At 44.4% G+C, this 21,017-nt stretch overlaps 1 protein-coding gene across 2 annotated transcripts in view; it reads right to left on the bottom strand.

Moving 5' to 3' along the window:
- Window positions 1–4,680: 4,680 nt before the first annotated feature.
- nhsl2 (NHS-like 2) overlaps window positions 4,681–21,017 on the bottom strand; it is a 189,317-nt gene continuing 172,980 nt past the window's right edge. For both annotated transcript variants that reach the window (XM_079579864.1, XM_079579865.1), the window contains exons 5-10: window positions 17,715–17,912; window positions 15,467–16,394; window positions 12,570–13,695; window positions 11,396–11,714; window positions 9,454–9,571; window positions 4,681–5,621 (exon numbers count right to left, since the gene is read on the bottom strand). In XM_079579864.1, coding sequence (XP_079435990.1) covers window positions 5,297–5,621; window positions 9,454–9,571; window positions 11,396–11,714; window positions 12,570–13,695; window positions 15,467–16,394; window positions 17,715–17,912 — 3,014 coding nt within the window. In that variant the 3' untranslated portion in view covers window positions 4,681–5,296. The remainder of the gene's footprint in view (window positions 5,622–9,453; window positions 9,572–11,395; window positions 11,715–12,569; window positions 13,696–15,466; window positions 16,395–17,714; window positions 17,913–21,017) is intronic.

Here is a 21,017-nt window from a genome sequence, read left to right as displayed (position 1 = left end):
AGACAATTCTGGATTTGTTTTTGCTATTCTTGTTAAAAGCTTATCAGTAGAATAGAATGATAAACTATAAGACGCAGATTTGGGCATGTATCTATTTGTGCAATTCATTTCAATAAATAAACATTATACATATATAGAATTATGTTATATCTTGGGCGTTTTATATAAAAATGTGGTACTTCTATAAGATCTGGAATAAACAAGCTCTTGGATCAGTACAAGGCAAACCAACAAAGATTTCGATCATTTCCATTGTCTAAATGTTTAAAACAAGCTTTCTTCATATATCTTTCTTAAACGTAATCATTAAAATCTCTTGGACGGTGAACAAATCTGTGATAAAGAGAAAACTATGCACGGTGCAGTTCTGTTTTGTCCCACCAGGTGGAGCTCTGTGTTTATAAGAAGATGGAAAATCCTCATTTGCTTCAGTAAAGTCAGAACACAGTGAGCTCCAAACCAATATCAATACAGTTTTCTATATAAATCATCTCATAAACAACAGTTCATATATCATTTATATCTTGATTTGATTTCTGAATTAAGATAAATTACCATTATTTGAATTATAGATGAAGTTAGGGCTGCACAATTAGCATTAGGTGAAGCAAAACATCAGTAAAAGTCACAAAATATCACAAAATCAGAAGTCTTTTTGCAAATTCGGACTAAAACATAACCACACGGCAACAGTAACAAGTGCCAAAGCTCAGTTTAAGTCTCAATTTTCCCAATTTAGTTCATTTTTTGCCTTGTTTTGGTCCGGATTTAGCATTTCCTAAGCCTTATTTTGACACAGTTATGGATTATTGTGATTTTTCCAATATTGTGCAGCCCTAATTCTTGTTATAGCTCACGAGCCTAGTGTTGTCTTTCTTCTCAAAAATATAGCTAACAGATTATTGTAGCTTTTCCTAAACCAAGTCATCATAAGTTTGGATTTAAAGTGTTAAAGACTGTTTGACTTTTAGGTCCATTCCCTACATACAAACCCTCCCACTTTTGTGCACTGTGCCTCCCTGCCTGTCACCTCGATCTGAAATGAAAAAATGAAGACCAAAAATTCTACTGAGAAAAGTGTCATGAAATCAAAAGCACTGAATGGGAGTTACATTTCGAGCTCTTAAAACAAGCACAGAGTATAGTATTTTTAACAGTCATCCATGTACATTCATACGGTGTTGATGCATAGACTCGATGTTGAGAGAAGGAAACACAGGAGGAAACACAGTGATGGATAAAAACGTGCTTGGCAGTGACAATAATTTAAATCATATATAAATGGATCAAAAATGTACTCAAATGATGGTAAAAGTTGCTAAAAGTACTGTATTTGCTGTAGAAAATACTATTCAAAGTGGAAAGTACAAATCTGTTTAAACAAGCATCTTCTTACTCGCTGTAAGTCAGTAGCATTTGACAGTATGTCTTGCACAGCACCACCTACTGTTCTGGAGGACACACTGTTAGGCTTTTAACATGAGCAAAACACTCAAAATTGCCAATAGATACAGACGGCATCTCGTCATGGAAGGGTGTGTGGCTTCGCCGAGGGGGAAAATAGAATCTTTAGAGAAACACATTTTTTCACTCTTTATTGTCATTTTCTGGTGGAATATCAACTTATTTATCGCATAAATAAAGCCAAGTGTAAATCGGGCCCACATGGATATTTTCTCACAGCAGATTGTTCAGTAGAAGTGAAAAAACAGCAATCATAGCTAGTGCTAGCTAACCGCTAGCATTAGCCTGATGCTAACATATAGCATCAAGTTAGCATTCTCCGTTATTTATGTATTTATGGGCTGTTGAACCACTTTGCTCCTCCCCATGTGTTTGTATCATTATTTACTAGAAAACTATATTCAAAATTCAGCGTTTGTTAAAGTAGTTTTTGAATAATTAGAGAACGTTTATAATTGTCTTCCCCCTTAACTGTTTTAAAAAATGACCGTATATGGGCGAGTCGATGCCGTTTGTATCTATTGGAGACTTTTTAGAGGTGCATCATGTTTATCCTTCAAATGATGTGGAGTAAAAGTAGTAGTTCTCAACACAAATACTACTTGAGTAAAGTACAGAACTTCAAGTAAGTAAAGTAAATTAGCTATTTCAAAGAGAACAACAGTCATGTAGCTTTTTAGCACTGTTACTAACTCCTCTTTTTGTGTAAATGTCTTTTCTGTGTGATAATCTCAGAAACAACTCCTTCACTACATGTTGTTTTCTTTTGTAAACACGCTGTTTTGGGAGATAAAATAAGAGGCAGCCTTTGAAGTGGACATATCAGGCATAATTGCAGCTGATAAACTGCTTTTGGGCGCCTCCGCAGCAAAGATATTTCCCATGATTATGAATCCAAATATGGACAGGACACTTGATCACCAAGGGCAGCGTTGGTTTGCCAAAGCTTGGTTGGAGCACCTTTTGCTGGCAGTAGGGGGAATTAAGCGTGCCAAAAACAAGGATCGGAGGACTCTTAACAGTAGAAGAAGAAACGACCAAAGTGAACAGGGTCACTCAAAACAACTACAGTATGTTTTTGAGGAAGGAGCAATGGTTTAAAGCTCAGAAAATGTTTTGCATGATGTGTCCACTTTAAGACCACAATGGCGTCACATGGCCGAGCCGAGAGAAAGTATGTTTTGGGAATTGCAATGTTTTACTTGTTTGAGCCATTTTCTGTTCTACTATGAACATAATCAGCCGAATGCCCATCTCGACTGCGCATGCGTGGGTCAATCAGGCTCCTAATTTTGGCCCAAACAAACCACACCGCCACTGAAATGTGTGAACGAGTTCAGGTAGCGAAGCGTGAACACTGGAGAGTATTGAGCCATAACCGTGAAGTGTAAGACTTACGGGCATTGGTTTAAAGACTGAAGTCTCAAGTGACATTTCCTGCAAATATTTATGTTGTCAATATCTTGAAAGCGAGGGAAGAGTCAGGACGGCGGCTCCGTAAGCAGGAGTGGACCATAGTGGCCCATAGTGGACCATTGTGGACCATAGCGGACCATAGCGGACCATAGCGGACCATAGTGGACCATAGCGGACCATAGCGGACAGGGGAACGACAGGATCTGGGATCAGCCCGACACAGACAATGTCACTGACATGAGGCCACAGATTCAGATCTGGACTTTGTCCTACATATGAACGGCTGTTCAGTTCTTTCAGTTTCTGTCTATCTCCGTTCGCAGCCCTGGTGTAAAAACAGACTTTAAGCTAATATTGTACCAGCTCCACGGCGACGACACAAACGCTTTAGATGATCAACTTTCCAGCGGTTAAAACGGTCCAAATCAGAGCTTTCTTCGTTGCTTTACGCTAACTATCAAAATTGTTTGGTAGCCAAAAGAAATTCCATTACAACGGGCGACCCGAGATGGGCATTCGGCTTACACACACAAAAAAACAAGTGAAAAATTGTATTGTATTCATGGGCTGTTGACCACTTAGCTCCTAGAAAAATATACTCATAATTCAGCCTTTGTTAAAGTAGTTTTGGAGCAATGGAAGAAAGTTTAGTTTTTCTCCATTGTTTTAGGCTGCTTCAAACATGACCATTTAATATGAGCGATTCCAGAGCGATGCTGCCTGTAACTATGGAAATATTTTTTTTTTTCCACTCTTTTTAGCTGTTTTCTGGCAGCATGTTTAGCACACACCAATGAAGTCAAGTCAAAATCGGGTCAATATGAATGTTTTCACAGAGCAGATTGTCCAGTAGAAGTAAAAAACAGCACTTGAAGTTAGCCGTTAGCTTGTAGCATGAAGCTAATGTTTGAATTCCCCGTTATTTTTGTATTTATGGGCTGATGATCCACTTTGCTCCTCTCCATGTCTCTGTATCTTTATTTGGTAGAAAATAAATCAGTAATCCAGCATTTGTTAAAGCAGTGGAGGAGTAAAAGGAAAGACGCTGTAGGCTATCTGTGCTAATATTATGCTAAACACAAATAGAGGGCACCATTTTTGCAAAGTAAAAATGTAAAACATAATGAATGTAAAAACCAAAGGAAGAAGCAATGAAAACAAAAATGATATGAACATGTTTAATCGCTTGCAGCTTAAAAACTGACTCAAATCTGAATGTACAACAAAGAAAGGCCGGTGTTTCGAAATAAAAGGTTGTAAAAATGGGACACACACACATGCATTTTTAAAACATGCTCATTTAAAACAATCGACTTTCTCTCCCTGCTTCATTTCGGCTTCACTCGTACAAACCCCACACTCGCGCCGCCTTAGGTCCCCTCTGGCTTGCCGTAGCTTCTGAAAGTCCGTTGGTCCCTTCACCGAGGACCTAATTATTTTTGTGGATAAAAACCCTGTTACAAAACCAACCCCTGCTTCATTCTCTCTGGAAAACTCCGCTGGGCCGGCCTACTCTGTTTTTTTTTTTGTTCTTTTACATTTAAAACATAGATTCTTGCATGACGTTGTTTTACATTTTTCCAAAGTTTGTTCCCCTCCGGTGTGAGCGAGTCTGCCGATTGATGCGTTAAGATAGAGCCGAACTTTGTACACGATGGTTTCGATTTGTTGAAGAATGGCAAACATATACTCGGGGGGAAAAACTGTATGGGTAATGTCTTGACATGAAAGTTAGCGTAAACCAACCTCCGATGCCAAAGGAAATGGGGGAGGGGGAAAAAAGTGCTTGGTTTTTTGGGGGGAAATGCTCCATTGGCTGGAGTCTGGTGGAACTCTCCGAAATCCACGGTTGAATCAGCGGCGTCATCGTCTTCGGCGGCGAGAATCGGACAGAAAAGATCACCAAAAATGGACAGAATTTGTAAATCCAGTTTCCTCGATCACGGTTTTGCTATGGTACGGCAACTACCATGTAATCCAAGCCGGGAATTCCCCCCAAAAATAAGGACATACTTGAAAAGGTCCAGTTCAATAGACTCCACGATTACGTCTACTTGGCACTGTTTGTTTTCGCTGATGACTTTTTTTCCCACTCAAATTGATTTTTAACGACTACTTTCTTCACCACAGTCCACGTAGAGACTAGGACGAAATACACTCCTAATTCAGCCAACACTTTCCCAAATTGAGGAAATCCGCCATCTTTGTCAGGACTACCGGGAATACTACACGCTCGTCCAGTTGCAGGGACAGCAGTGCTCCAACCGTGTGTGCGACCATTTTTGCCCACAAGCCCTCCGTTTTTTTCCAATAGGACGTTTTCGAAATGGTCAGTCATCGGGTTGGAGCGCCCGGGCGTGCCCCCCCTTGACGGCGCTGCATCGCTGGGGTTTGCGTCGATAGTAGCGTTTCGTTACTATTGGTTGGTCCCGTTCCCGGAGTCCGCCTCGTCGTTGGGCGTGCCGGAGAACTCCGTGACCCGTCGGGCTAAAGGATTTGTGCTTTTGAGCAGCTCCATGGCGGAGACGCGAGTGCCGCCGCCGGACGATTTGCTGCCCTTCTTCTGCAGCAGCGCCATGAAGTTTTCGTTCCTCGAGCTGCTGGACCGCTGGGCGCCACCCAGGGTGTAGCTGCGCAGGTCGGAGCCGCTGGTGTTGTGCTTTACCGGGGAAGAGGAGAGGTTCTGCCGGCTGCCGAAGGAGTCCGTGGGCTCCTTTCGGCCCAAGACCTTCCTCTTCGATCTGGAGAAAGAGAAAAGAGATATCAAAGACTGCAACTGCAATTTCTCAGTGTTTTTTCAAGAAGAACGAAGTTAGACACATGAAGGAGGTGCGTTATGACCCTGTTGACCATCACTGAACTTCTGCTGTGTATTACTCACTGCCTGAATTAACTAACTTGGGCTGCTACAGTTGGTCAGGTCAAGGTTCAGCAACACAATGTGCCCAAAGAATGAGATCAAGTGAACACCTGGACATCCTGAATGACCAGGGTTCATGGAGGCATCATTTTCACACATGGATCGGTCACTAGAGTCCTGAGAATCTTTGGGATGTGCTGGAGAAGGCTTTGTGGTCACACTTGCCCATCATCAATACAAGACCTTGGTGAAATATTGACAACTCTGGGTCTTTTGACATTGCAGAAGCTTATTGAAACATCACCACAGCGAATGTGTGCTGTAATCACAAATCTGAGATAATTGTTTTTGGCTCACAGACACAAGGACAAAGTGTTATTAGTCACCTTGAGTCTCTCTCTCTTTAAAAGCAAAAAAATCATGGTTGAAATCTAGGAGTAATCGACTTAAACAGCCACATCAAAGCAATAACATCATCCACTTTTTACCATCTGAAAAACATGGCTAAGATCAGAGGAATCAATCACCAATCAAAACCAGACTTAGAGAGATTTATATATGCATTTGTGTCCAGCAGGTTAGACGACTGCAACGGCTGCTCATTGTCAGAGCTGCAGAACATCCAGAACGCTGCTGCTCGAGTCCTGACAAGAACCAGGGAATACAACCATATTAGTCCAATGCTCCGGTCTCTGCACTGGCTTCCTGACACTCAGAGAATAGAACTTAAAACAGCTCTTCTTGTTACAAGTCTTTTCATGGTTTAGCACCAGAGTCCATCTAAGACATGTTGTGTATGAACCATCTCGGGCCCTGAGAACTTCAGGGAGGGGTCTCCTGGTGGTTCCCAGAGTCAATAATAAACACAGTGAGGCTGCGTTTCAGTGTCATGCAGCTAAAATCTGGAACAGTCTTCACGAGGATGTGAGACAGGCCTCAACTCTGACAATGTTCAAATCCAGGCTGAAAACAGTTCTTTTTACCGATGCATATGACTGAAAGTATTTTATCTGCACTCTTGCCTTTTACTGTAATTGATTCATTTTCTTGTAATTTTATGCAACTGGGAAGCACTGTGTATGAATTGCGCTCTGCAAATAAACTTGCCTTGCCTCTAATCAAAGCTAAAAGTGTTCCAACCAAATATTAGAGCGTGTGACCTTTTGTTTTAATCAGGCAGTGTATATTTCAAGTCTTTTTCTCCCCTCTGCTTTGTAGAATCTTTTGTTTGCCTCGTCCTCGAAAAGCCCCTGTAGACTAGAACACTTTTCGGGACGACAGTGGTGCAGTTGGTAGAGCGGGTAGTCTCATGTTCGGAAGGTCTCGGGTTCGAATCCCGCCTCCTGAAGGTGCACTGTTGTTGAATGAGAGTGTGAATGGATGCGTGGTTCTTTGCTGTAAAGAGCTTTGAGTGCCTAATGTACAGTAGTTGAGACCATTTAACATTCACATACAGTGGACCATTTTGTCAAGTACTTTTGGAGTATTTTGAGGTGTTCTTTACTCACAATCACTCAAAGAGGGCCATACTGTACATTTTTTCAGTGGTAGAGGTGAGAACATGCAAACTTGACACAGAAAAGCTCCACACACTCAGTGACAGAAAGCTGTGCAACTACCAAGGTTTTCCTGTTAAATATCCTCAGTGTTCTGGTCATTAAAATCCCAGAGATTACTGTCTAAAACTGTGATTAAAATATGTATACACTACAGCTATATTTTCATATCATTTCCAAACCTCACAGGTGCAGGAGAGACTTTCCTTTCAACCTGCACATAAAACCATTCATTCCTTGTGTGCGTTTCCGTCTATTTTCAGATGTGCATGAGGTAAAATCACGAACACTTGTTGCTTGGAGACTGGGCCGCTCTCGTCCAGACACACAGAAAAACGAATAAAGCCAATGGACGCACACAGGCCTGGAGTAAACGCCGCTGTTGCTAGGGAAGTTTGCTCAGACTCACACCTTTGAACGAGCGCCTGTATTATCGTGTGATCTGGAGCTGCAAAACACCACCAGGCAGAGGTTTGTTTGGGGTCGAAATCAGTGGCGGAGAGGGACTTTTCGCTACTTATAAAATAGTCCATGGATGTGAAATGTGGGCTTTAATAATGACACTCAAAGGGGTTCATTTACCAAGCTTTTTCCTTAGGGGAGGCCTGTTTGTCGCATTGCTTTTTATAGCCATACTAGGGGGCGCTGTGACTTGATATTGATATTGGTATTGAACATCAACTAAATAGAAGCCTCTTACGAGAGACCAACAGGCCCGGGAGGAGCTTGTTGACCACCAGAGGGAGGAGCCATAAGGGGCTGGTGCAATGTGATCACGACCCGGAAACGGAAAAGTGAAAGAAGATGGATGGATGTATGGCCTGCTATGGGTGGGTTTTGCCAATTGATGTTGTGTTAAAAACCGAGAGGTGAGTAGTTTCTGAAAAATTCTATATCCGGCAAAAAGCTTTAGATCAGGGGTAGGCAAGTTTGCATCGTGGAAGGACGATTTTCATCATTGCCGAAACACCAAGGGTCGAATCTCAGCCCGAAGTAAAGAACCATTTTCTGCAAATGCTACTGTTTTACATTATATATGACCTAATGGGATATCCTGTAGGAAAAAAAAAGGACAGCATTTCACACATTTTTAGAGTACTTTAAAGGGACTATAAGGAGTTTAAAAATGTTCAAATTATGTATTTTCCTCCCCCTACCCCCCCTATTTTTTTTGCCATGTTTTAGTTGCGTTTTTGGAGATTGTTCTATTGCGTTCTTGTCCCTTTTTTGTTGCGTTCGCATCCTCGTTTATGTCTCGTTTTCATCGCCATTTTGGCGCTTATCTTCAAGAAACTTCTAGAAGAACAGGGACAACCAACCCCACTCATTGTGACGACCTCCCCACACATGGGGCACATTGTCTCAGTCAAAGACAGGAAGATTGTCAGTTAATAAGTATTTAATGGAGTAGTTACAACTTGTTTACCTTAATAAATCCATTCCATAGTCCCTCTGGGGGTAATACAAGTGTTAATGGGATGATTGAGGGGTCTTTCATCTCCCCCTCTTTCCTGTCTCCGGGTTGGAGGTGCAATAGACACTAATGGAATCACGAACAAGAAGAGAACAGGCTAGCGGGCAAAGCTAACTGTGGGCTAGCACTAATTAAATAGTATTTACAGCCAAGTTTGTTTATTTCCATTGTGTAATTGGATGTACAATATCCCTCTGTCCCTTTGTCTTTTCTGTCAGCGTAGTATTTACTCTCACTGCAAATTAATAAGTAAAGAAACGCAACATGCTACGTCCCCTGCAGTGGCGCTTATGGCCTCTAGGGGCATGAGTTACTTAGTGCTGCTTTAATGCAATGATATTTAACGAAGAAAACAAGACGTACACCAAGCCAATAGTTTAAGCTTTAATTTAATGTACTGTGGCTCTCGTGGGATGTCGTGTTGACGAGCAGTGGACTCTATAAAAGAAAGTGTGATAACCAGCTCCGGTCTCCCCTCGCACGTATAAAACGAACCAGCTGCAGAGTCTCACACAGTATTCTCTCATTTACATATCAGATTCAGGGCCCTCATACTGTAATACAGGCAAATGGTAAATCAGATGCAACATGCCTACAAAACTGCTATATGCTATTGGACTCGCTCTTTAGCACCTGTGTGGGCAGATGACCCCTTCAGTACATTCTTAAAGAAGTGTCTGGACCTGTGAATGATGGTGAAGAGGTCCTCTGTGGTGTGAGTCGAGGCTGTGCTCGTCCGAACATCGTCATCCGCCTCCTCCGCGATGTGCAGCACCGTCTTCTCCCCCAGAGCCGAGTCGTCTGGAAACAACAGGCAAATCATTAATTTCATTCATTATCTGTTAAAAATCTGACTTTTTCCTCCTACATCTCTGTAAGTCATCCTCTTTATAAATAAACTTGATCTGATAATTAAGTCAAAGCAGTAAATGTCACCCTGACTTTTGCAAACAGCAGGAGGCGTAATTACAAAACAGTCGGCCTTGGATTACCTCAAATCACTGAAGCCTCTGCTCTCACAATAACAACAACAAAACTATGATCAAAACTATGCAGAAATCATTATTTGGATGTTTGAAATCAGCATATCACACAGACAGATGTGATTTTGTGTCTGTAGACAATTAATCATCTTCATTACAAAAGAAACATGGGCTGACCCTGAAGTTCAAACCTCAACAAACATGAAATCCATGTGATTCTTGTTTTAGGTTAGTGGTTCATATTTCAGTTTCTCTCAAAGTAGAAACCCATGGACTCATTTCACATGCCACCAGAGGGCACTGCAGGCTAATCGAGCAGCAGAAACGGGCTAAAAGCTAGAGCCACAGATAGAGGAACGAGTTCACAAATGAGAGCTTGAAAAACGTGCTGTCGGGAAAGGCTTGTCAACGGTGCTCAGTTCGTTGCCATGGCGATTGTTCAGAAGTTACACCGAGGACGAAGATTTCAATGGATTTAGTGATTAGGAGTGAGATGGAGAGTTTGGTCTGTACTTTATGCTATAGTTACTGAACTGTTTATGTGACGTTAACATACCAGACTATTTAGTTTGTTGTTTAGCTTCATGTAGCTAACCATCAATGTGTTACGTTAGCATATCGTACGCCTATGACTGTTGTTTGTTTCTTCATTAGGCGATTTTTGGCTTGTGCGTCTTATACTCCAGAGCGACTTATAGTCCGGAAAATACGGTAATGTAAAGAAAACACAGTAAAGAAATAAGAGACTGGGCTGACAAGGATTTCAAATTGGTCTTGAGCGCCCTCTGCAGGAAACAATGTGAATGACTTGTTATAAAGGTTTACGACATGCTATCAAATGTATGGTTCTGTGATTGACACATTTTGAGCACTAAACAAAGGTTCGGTAATGGCTTATCCTTTATAAGAACATGGTTAAAAGCTCAAAGCTTTGCAGAGTGAGTGGTGTGTGGTGTAGCCGGGCCTGGTCCGGTTGGGGACAGAGGATGGAAATTAGCTTGAGCTATAATCCTGCATTTTAAGTATACTGTACTTTGTGTAAATGCATTGTCCCTTTTAAATAAATAAATACACACACAAAAATACAAAAAAAGAGTTTTGCATACCTTTGAAAACCCCATAGAAATAATAGAAATGCATTTAGCTATCTATGCCTTACTTCTGTAGCAAACAGCTATCTCCCCATACAAATGAATGGTGAAGCCAGGCCCTATATTAAAATATGGCGAGGTATCTTTAATACATTTTCTGTGGTTTCTCCATCAGTAACATTTCATAAGTTGATGTTTAGTGGCCATTGGATTTGTATCCAACCCCAACAAAAAGCAGAAACTTAATGGAATCTGAGTTAACATTTAGCTCAGAGGACACTTGTATGCTAATTCCAATTCAAAAGGTCTGACAAGCATCAAAGACTTCTGACGTGGCTTTGACCCCACCGAAATGTGAACGATGGGTTGAAAACAGCTGAAAACACCTGGATCTTTCATAATTTGTGATGTTTGATGGCTAAATGCTAACGGCTAAAGCAAAAATACATTGACCAGGCAAGTGGAAAAGTTTCCCAGACTCACAGACTTACTCACTGTCCGCATTCGTTAGGATCAAACACCATTTCTACTTTTTGCACGGAGAAACCTACCCGCTCCAAACTCCGCGGCGGCCATCTTGTTCTCCAGCTCGGTGAGGGAGGAGTCCTGCAGCGACGACTCTTTGGAGCTGTCGGTCTCTGCCTCGACTCTGTAGATCTGCTCCTCCTCTTCCTCCCGCTCCTCCAGCAAACATTCGGGAATATTCGGGGAGCTGGAGAGGTCTTCGAGAAGAAAAGTCCCGATGGGGGAGCGGGCACACACGGGGCTCTCAGCCAGGGAGGTCGGGCGCTCACTGCCGCCGTTGGACGAAGAGTGGCCCGAGGAAGGGAATAACAGGACATTGGGTTTCTTGGGGACAGGGGGTGGGACCTGGAGAGAGAGGAGTCGAGAAATTACAACTGATGCTCAAACTGGAGTATATTCTCGCTACTATGCTATGGGATTGACTGTACATCTGCAGACAGCACATCATAAGGCTTTTAAATGGGCCATTTGGTACTTTGGTATTGACCACCTCTGTTTGCAACATAATATTGGAGTTCTCTTCAAAAGAATACCATATAACTTTGAAAATCCTGCTACTACGTTTCAAATCCATGTTAGGCTTTAGTAATTCTCTCCAAACGGAGAGAAGTTGGAAGCTACCACGCTCTTCCACGGGCACAAAGACCAGACAGGTACGTATCAACTCGTCTAAGCTCAGGTAAGAACATATCACAGTATGGAAGAACTGTGTGCCCTTGGTCACGCAACAAGACCAAAGATTTTGTTAGCATTTGGCCTCTCCCAATGTATTCCTATAGCTCCAAACGGGGGTGAAGTATCAACTCGTCTAAGCTCAGGTAAGAGCATATCTCAGTATGGAAAAACGGTGGCCTGGAGGGGATATGCTGAGTAACTCTAAAATGATTGGGAATCACTGATACAACCGAGTGGTAGGCGTTTCAAACAAAGATTTTTGCTGGCGCAGATTGTCAATGTGTCCTTGGGAAAGACCCCCCCCCGCCTGTATGAAAATAATGTGTGGTCGGATGATAGAGATTGGCAACCTCGCTTCATTGAGTCTAGCCCAGGGCAGCTGCGACCACAGTGTAGCGCTTTAAAACCTTATCACCACAGGCTTGTAGAGAGCAATTATTGTAAACCATTAATACAATTGATTTGAAATGAAAACATTGTATCATAATCTAAATTACAATACCCTAAGATTGCTACAGTCCATACCTTGGGTTTCTTCTTATCCGCCAGCTCTGCCAGGCAGGGGCCCGTTATCCTCGTGGGCAGCGTTTTGTTCTTGGTCTGTAGCTCTGGCGCCTCCTGGTGACTGCAAGGGGACGGCAGCGACCCGCCATCCCCAGGACGTACCTCCAGATCGGGGTCAAACTCTGGCTCCAGCGCCGGGTCCTCGAGCAAAGGCTGCGGGTCCGGAAGCGGCGGCAAGTCGAAAAGCGCGTGCGGCATGAACTGGCTTTCGTAGCTGGCGTTTTGAATCGTGTTGGAGTTGACGTCGGGAGCTTGCGGAGGCGGCTTCTTGGGTTTGGGCTTTCTCATGACTTTGTAGATGTTTCCGAGCGGGACGGGACGATCCACGGGAGAACCAGGCGGGGAGTCGGTGGAAAGGGAAGTCGATGAAGGGGATGGCGGTTTCAACTGAAGGTTCATCGGTCGCTTTGGCAGAGGAGGCTTGATCGCAACGGGCGGCCTCGGTTTTGGCAAAGTCGGCGGCGGGCTTGGGTTTTCGCCGATATCCCTGCCGATTTCCTCTTCGATCGTGTCGGACGCGCCGTCGGGACAGTCCTCCAGATCGCCGCGGGACACGGAACGAAGGCGTATCGTCTTGAGTTCGTTTTGCGTGACCACGGGCAGCGCTTGAGACGAACTGGGGCTGATCTTCCCGGGTTTCTCCGCCGTAGACGTGTCCGAATGGCGCCGACTCGCCTTCTGCTTTGGTTTGATGGAGGACAACTCGAGATGCGCGTTCCCCGGCATTTCGAAAGACAGTCTGGACCTCGCAGCGGGGTCTTTCGGCGAAGGGAGCGACGATTTCCTCTCTGGGATTTTCGGCCGCATCTTGCAGCCGGTTAACATCCCCGTCCCATGGCCAGTTCCGTGATTGTACGGGACGGTCGGCGTCGGGGCCTCCGATTGGCTGGAGTAACCGCTGGAGGGAGACATGAGTCCGTGGGGTCTGAAAGGGGAAGAGGCTTTGTTTTCGGGTTCTGCGGAGAGCAGTGAGGGGGAAGTGGCGCGGGAGGTGGAAGGCGAGTCCAGAAGAGACTCTGAACTGCCCCGGACCTTCATACATTCAATGACTGTGGTACCTGTGGCCGTGCTGGAGCCAGAGAGAGATCTAGGACAAGGACATAAACAAGAAGATAGTTCAGTAAGAGTGAACCTTTATCAAAACACACGTTGGATTTAGAATTCCAGTTATGATCTTGGTACTAAAATTTATACTACAATGAACAATTAAATGCATATCATAGGAAACTGATACGATTGTATGATATTCACAAGAAGCTGTCCCAAAGATTTACATAAGAAACTGTACCCCAAAAGAGAAGTTGATTACTTTTCCACAAATGGCAGGCATGTTCAATAACTGGATAGAAAAGGTAAAACCATCTGTTTAAACCGGGCTCTATCCATTATTCCGATTTCTACACTGTCTTTCGGAATGCCGTAGATCAATCAGGTAAAGCTATCCTCCATCAAACCAAAGCAAAAGACGAGTCAGCAACATTCAGACAATGTTTTGGTAGAAAATATATGTAATTTTGGCTATTCCCTTAATGGGAAAACTGTGGGGCCTTTCATCTCCCCCTAGTGAAAACCACCCTTACAACTTTCCCTGCACCGGGTCTGAGGCCCCAATACACACTAATATAATCAAGAAGAAGAAGCTAACTGTGGGCTAGCACCACTTAAACAGTATTTACTGCCAAGTTTGAGTGGAAAAAATGTATCTCCATTGTGTAATTGGATGTACATTATCCCTCTCTCCCTTTGTCTTTTCTGTCAGTGTAGTATTTACTCTCACGGGCAATTAATGAGTAAAAAACCGTAACATGTTACGACGCCTGCAGTGGCGCTTATGGCCTCTAGGGGCATGAGTTACTTAGTTCTGCTTTAAATTGAAAGAAAACTTGGAACACATTTGTCCTCATATCATTGTCACTAATCTACAGCAAAAGTTTCAAATTGCTCCCTGTAGTGTCTCACCGCCTCCATAAATAGTTTGCAAAAGAACTGGTTGTCTTCTGTGTAATCCTTTAAGGCATCCTCTTTTGAAATTAGATACAATGGAACTCAAAAGGCATCCATGTAGTTTCCATCTTATAGTCACGGTGTGGACCAGTCCTATTGTGAGTGTCCCTGTAGAACTGTATGCAGGGCTGGACTGGCAGAAAAAATCGGCCCGGGACTTTTGGGTCAAGACCGGTCCTCTAAAAAAAAAAAAAAAAAAAAGATCCCACTGTAGATTGAAGATGAAAACTCACCACAAAGTTATGGAGGTGTGGAGTGAGCATAGAAGTCCCAAAAAGGCCAAAATTTGTAAATCCTTTCAATGGAAACTAGAAGATTTCCAAACTGCACGCACTGACGACGAGGGGCAAGGCGGAGTCACCTGACAACTCCCAGCATGCACTTCTTTGCAAACATTTGTCTAAAATGTACAAAAAATAGAGGTCTATGGTTCTATGGGTCCTGGAGGGTGCTACAATAAACTATTTCCTCTTATATACGCAATGTAAGGGGCATGAGTGTTACGTCCCAGAGGCCCATAGCTCATTATACGAGATTATCTGGGAACCATAACTCAAGAAAGCGTGCCACCAGAGGGGTATAAAAGGCTTCGCATCCCTCTACTGGAGGAGTTGTGTAATTGCATCTATGTAATGATAAATATTCTAATGGATTTTCCCGCTAATTGTGGGCTGGTGTAAGGTATAATGGGCCTGATCTCGGTCTGACTGGGCCAACGGGCCCAAAAGTACATCGGCCCACTGGGAAAACTCCCGAATCTCCCGATGGCCAGTCCAGCCCTGAATGTATGACTCAGTTCCAGATTTTCAAATCCATTCACATTCTTACTCTTAAAAAATAAAGTTCATTTTTACCTGTAGGGGTCGTTGTTGTTCTTCCACTCTCCCAGCTGCCAGTGATTGGGGAAGTCAGTCTCTCCCTCATTGTCCGGAGCTTGTATCTCCAAACTCGGAGGCCTGTCCACCCTCCTCCCCTCTGCCCCATCCCCGCCCGACATTTTACCCGAACTCGGCAGGAGAAAGTCGGGCTGGAAGTCTGTGTACTGCTCCCTGGGAATGTGCAAACTCTTGGGCCTCCCGTCTCTGTAAAGACCCCTCTCGTGGTGTATCCTCCCCTCCGCCTCCCCCAAGTTCTTCATCAACGAAACGCTCCTCACCGGCGGCGGCGGTTTGCGCTTCGACTTCTTCAGCGAAATCGACCGCGAGCGTAGCCTCAGCCTGCTCTCGTTGCTGTAGTCCGAAGCCGCCATGGAAATGGTGTCGGTCGTGCTCGCGCTGTCCTCCGAGCTGCCGCTGGGGTACATTAAGGCGTAGTTTTCGCCCATGCCTAGATAGTTGTTGTGTCTTTGGTCGCTCGTGCCGTTCCCGGTCGGCAAACGTCCGTCAAAACCGAACGAATCCGAGTCGGTCGGCGTGGAAAGCGATCGCTCTCGGAATTTGAAGGCGTTGGCGGCGGCGATGGAGCGCGCCGACCTCTGCCTGCCCCGGCTGGCCTCCCCTCCCTCGGTCTCGCTCCTCTTGCCGATCGGAGGCCTGTGGTCGGAATGGACGGATTGGATGGTCCCTCCGATGATGGTGTGCTGTTTCGGCGGGACGGCAGGGCCCTTGTTGGTGGAAGAGTGGTAGTTGTTGCTGTTGTACGGTTCGTTCCACGCCCCGGGGGAAAACGTGGAGCCCTTGGGTCCGTTCCAGGACGAGGAGGGGGAGGTCGAGCATAGCAGCCCCGAGTGGTCCATCGCCGCTGGGTAAAGGAGCTCCTTGGAACGCCGGTCCGGAGTGTTGTCTGGAGGAAAGAGAGGACATTTGAAGAGACTATATTTCGTAATAACTTTGTTGGCTAGAAAATGCAATATTAATCCAAATACCCGGTACTTTCACGCAATCTCACCATAAGCCCTGCAAGCCCCCTGAAGCTATGGCGAATGTTTTTACTTCACGATCAAAGGATTAAGCTTTGCAAGAGTGAGGAACATACTACTAGGACACATAGGACCTCAGAAGAAGCTTTTTGGGACAGTAACAAAGATAAAAAGCCGTGTCAGGGGCAATTAGATCCCTACTTGTTCATTAAGGAAAGGGCAGCGGGAACAAAACTTTTCTTAAAACGGTTCGTTATGGGCATCAAAAACCGACGCCCAGATGGAAGCAATCGAAACTCTGAATGTAAAGGATGCTCAGTGTCTTTTATGATGCTTCGTGGCATCCTTTCTAACTGTCTATCATGCAGAAAGTCCAAACTGGTCTGAGGCCAATGACTTTCTTTGACCACTTGACCAGCTGATTCAAGGCAGAGGAGCTCCCATACCAGGCGAGGAAAGGAACCAGGAAGAAAGTGAGGGTCGCTTCAATGAACGGCCGATAAAAAAGTGTCATCACAACTTAGTGGATCCTAAGTTGGCCTTTGGGTATCCGGTCTCTGTCATTTCCCTATGAGGTCTTGTCTAAAAAAAAAATAGCTCAAGGTAACACAAGTGCCAATGTAGGGTCCATTTTGAAGTCATGTTTCATTTGCGTGCATAGAGCCTGTACTCCCCCTTCAAACATACAACACACTTTTTGGAATCTTTCTGAGAAGACTGGGTTTTCTCTGGGTCACGCCCATCAACCTAACAGACGCAAACATCACTATGTCCTAGCATGAGGCCTGTTAAATCATATAGGCAACACCATTTCCAGATCAACTAAATTCTCAGACATCCATAGACAACTTGACAAAATCCGTAAATTGATTGTACTTTTTCGTCTACTCTTTTTAGTTAAGAGTTTTCTGGCAGACTATGAGCAGATTAATAAAAACTGGGTCTTTAGGGATGTTGCGGACACTATATAAGCCAAGAAAATTGAACAGATTGTCGAGTAGAAGTGAAAAAATGGCACTCAAAGCGAGCCGAAATATGTTCAGCTGTGGGACCGCTTTGTTCTTCTTAATTTCTCTGCATCTTTATTTGGTGTGAAAGTACATCTATAATTCAGCATTTGCGGCACTAGTTGTGGGAGCAGGAGGTGAAAGAGCAGCTCTCCTCTCTTAAACTGGATTGTTTTCTTCCACAGAAGCTTCGAACCCCTCAAGAGACGCCTCCTCCCCCCCTTTACAAACGCTCACCTGGGTTCAGCACCGCCTCGAGGTCAGAGTGGGTCTTCCTCAGCGGGACGCCCTGGTGCGGGGTGTCCGTGACGGGCTCCAGGGACCGCGGCTGGTGGGGCAGGTCTCCGGGAGAGGGGCAGGGCGAGTGCTGCAGCAGGTCAACGCCGTGAAACTTGGCCCCCCCTCCGCCTCCTCCTCCGACCACTCCAGTTTCACCTGCGGGACGACAAACAGCTCCATTCAGAGACAGGAAGCTTCTTAAGGTGAAAAGTGGGGCAGGAGGTAATTCGAGGACTGCGATTTACTTCCCGGCTCTAGGAAAACTTAGATGCAAATGTGAAAAGATTTGTTTACAGCTGGATACACTGGATCTGAAGAAGAGTTGCTCTGTTAGAGATAAAACAATGGTTTCCCAGAGGATAGAAGAAAAATAGGAAGGAGTCTGGATGTCTTACGCAGGAGAAGTTCATTTAAAGACTCGGGACACTGTGATCGTCTGACCATTCAAGTCTGGCTTTGCTTCCGTACAGAGAGAGATAAGTAACCTCTGGTGTGCGTCATACTGATATGCAAGCCAAAACATACAGAGCCTGAGAGCAGGTGATATGGCTGCACAACAGAGACGTTACGAACAGCACGACCTAATGTAAGAAGTCAAGTCAACTCAAGCACGATTACTGTAAGATTTAGTGAAGGGATTTCATAGGCAAACTACTTGTGAAGGCTCTCATTTGTCCAGGAAGGATTCATCACAGTGAAGGCTTGTGCGAGCCGATACGCGAGGAAGAAACCTGCAATATGTTTTAAAGATTTTATAACTCAACAGCCCAGCACAAAAAAGGCTTTATAAATGTAAATAGAGATTCATGATGTGGGAGGATGAGTGACTTGGTTTTTGTTTTTGTTTTGAGACTTAGTTCCCCAAACACCAAAGAGCTAGTCTCGCCAACCAGACTCCGCTTCTTTACAGAAGAGGGTCTGGCAACACTCCATTGCGCGCTTTCAAAGGAAGTGACGCAGCGATATGGAGCCTACCGACCAATCAGAGCAGCTCCCTCAACGGGCGTCACGTTGTTGCGCCTTTGTTTTGTAGTTTTTCAACACAAGCAACCACTTCACGTAATGCTCCATTATGCTTGTATTCTTAAGTTTTTCTGACATGAACGACATTTACTGAACTCCGTGTGGCAGGAGCGCCATTGTTAATGTCCGAATGATACAACTTTCTTGTTGCTGTTTCTGTCGTCACATCCGTTATGTTCTCATTGGCTGCTATGCGCTTCGGTTGTCCCACATTAGTCCCGCCTCCAGCAGTAGCTTTTCTACGACAGGGTCGCCAGACTAGTCTCCTGTTTATTAATTAATAAACATCGGAGATCAGTCTGGATGCCAGGCTACCAAAGAGCACCTCCCCCCCAAAAAAACACATTTTCTTATTGACTTCCTGAGCACTTTGTGTAGTTTTTTCCTTTCTTGTGTGGAGTTTGCATGTTCTCCTAGTGTCCAGGTTTCCCCTACCTCTAAAAACATGTACAATAGGCCAGGATGAATGATGTGTGTGTGAATGAATGGTGGCCGTCAGAGGCACCGTTGGAGCAGACGTGTGCAGTCGTGACAGCGCTTCTGTCAATCTCCCTCCAGGGGAAACTGAAGATACTTTCATCTGATCTCAGTGGCCGCGTTACATCGGTTGAATTTCAACCAATCATTCAGCGAGCGGGGGAGGCGGGGCTTGGAGGTGATGTCAAGCATTTGCACCGCATTTGCTGGTTGTAGTTTGGAAATGGAGGCGGATACGAAAGTAAAGGAAGCTCTTCGATCCGTTCTGGCTCAGCTCCCAAATATCCAGAAATTAAAATTGAAGCCTTGGAATGTGCAATGAAAGAGTTATGACAGAGTTATGATAAAGTTATAATGGCTGCTTCACGACCAAACGCTAGCGAAAATCAGATCCAATAGTTTCAAAGGAGTTCACCCCTCCTACCTGATAATGGAGCTCAATTGTGAAGGTCCAGACCCTTGTACGAAATGACTATGAGGGTCTGGAAAAAAACAAGGCTAAGTGCTTTGTGACTATGTCTGTGAAAGGGCGCTATACAAATAAACTTCTTCTTTTCTGAATAGAGGCGAAGCGTCCTCATCTCAACCAAACCCAGTCCATTCAACGATTTAACCTTCATTACGTTGTACAAGAACCCAACCAGTGTTCTGAGCTATAATAAAAGTAGTTCCAGGAAAGAACTTCATGAAATTACTCAGGAAAACAGAGGCTTCTTTCCTTAAAAGCTTCTTGACTGCACTAAACCAGAACCCTTTAGCAATTTATACACTGCCTGACCTGAATGACCAGGTTTTTCCATTAATGGATTTCTTCTTCTCTGATGGTACAGGCATATTCCAACATGACAGGATTCATCCGGCCCCAATTAACCTCATTGAGAATCGTTGGGCTGTGCTAAAGAAGGCGTTGAAGCTTCAGTGATGATAAAGTAAGAAAACCATGTGCTCTTAAGCGATATGTTTTTTGTTGTTAATAAATCCACCAACACTAATTTACAAACAAGTTGTAACAGACGGCATGAATCCAACTTCCAACTCGTGTCAAGGCCTGGAATGGGAGAAACCGGGTGCAGCCGCATTGAAACCCAAACAGTATGAAGAGTTCCCATCTGTTCAGCTCCCATAATTGCTCTTTCTATACATATCCACATCAACAATCTGTCATTGGAGTTGATTCCCAGCGTGTCATTCACCCGTCTCCAGCTCCTGCCATGATTGCATACAGCAGGCAGCGGCGTCTGGGCTGTGACTCGACTACAGAAGCTTCCTAATGCGGCTTCCTGTCTGAACACGTATCCATCCGCCACCTGCCGCCGTGTCAATGAGCAGCGCACCCGATGTATAGGGGCTAATTATACAGACGTGCTTTTGCATACGTCCCAGAGCGACCCCCGTGGTTTCATCCTCGACGCCGGAAGAAACGTTTCACATCGAGCATGACATTTCAACCAATAACTTGAATAAGATACAAGCATTTTATTGAAGAAAAATATTTTATATTTACTGTAATATCACCTGGAGAGTTGTGTGGCTTTAAATGAAAAGGCTTTCTACCATCACCAGATCTAAAGCAGGTAAAACATGGGACTAAACCCTGAGTAAAAGAGTTCTAAAGGCCAGACGCCATGGCACATCATCTGATGCGTGTCCATGTGTCACTGCACTTTAAAGGGCTTTTCTCAAAGCGTGCGGCGCTTTAAACACGTAATTTATCCATTCATCACTGATGAAATAAAACACCTCCGCCAGAGCTGAGCAAAG

Source organism: Gobius niger, assembly GCF_951799975.1.
Source record: "Gobius niger genome assembly, chromosome: 21".
Classification (NCBI taxonomy): Eukaryota; Metazoa; Chordata; class Actinopteri; order Gobiiformes; family Gobiidae; genus Gobius; species Gobius niger.
This window is presented reverse-complemented; position numbering and strand designations above follow the sequence as displayed.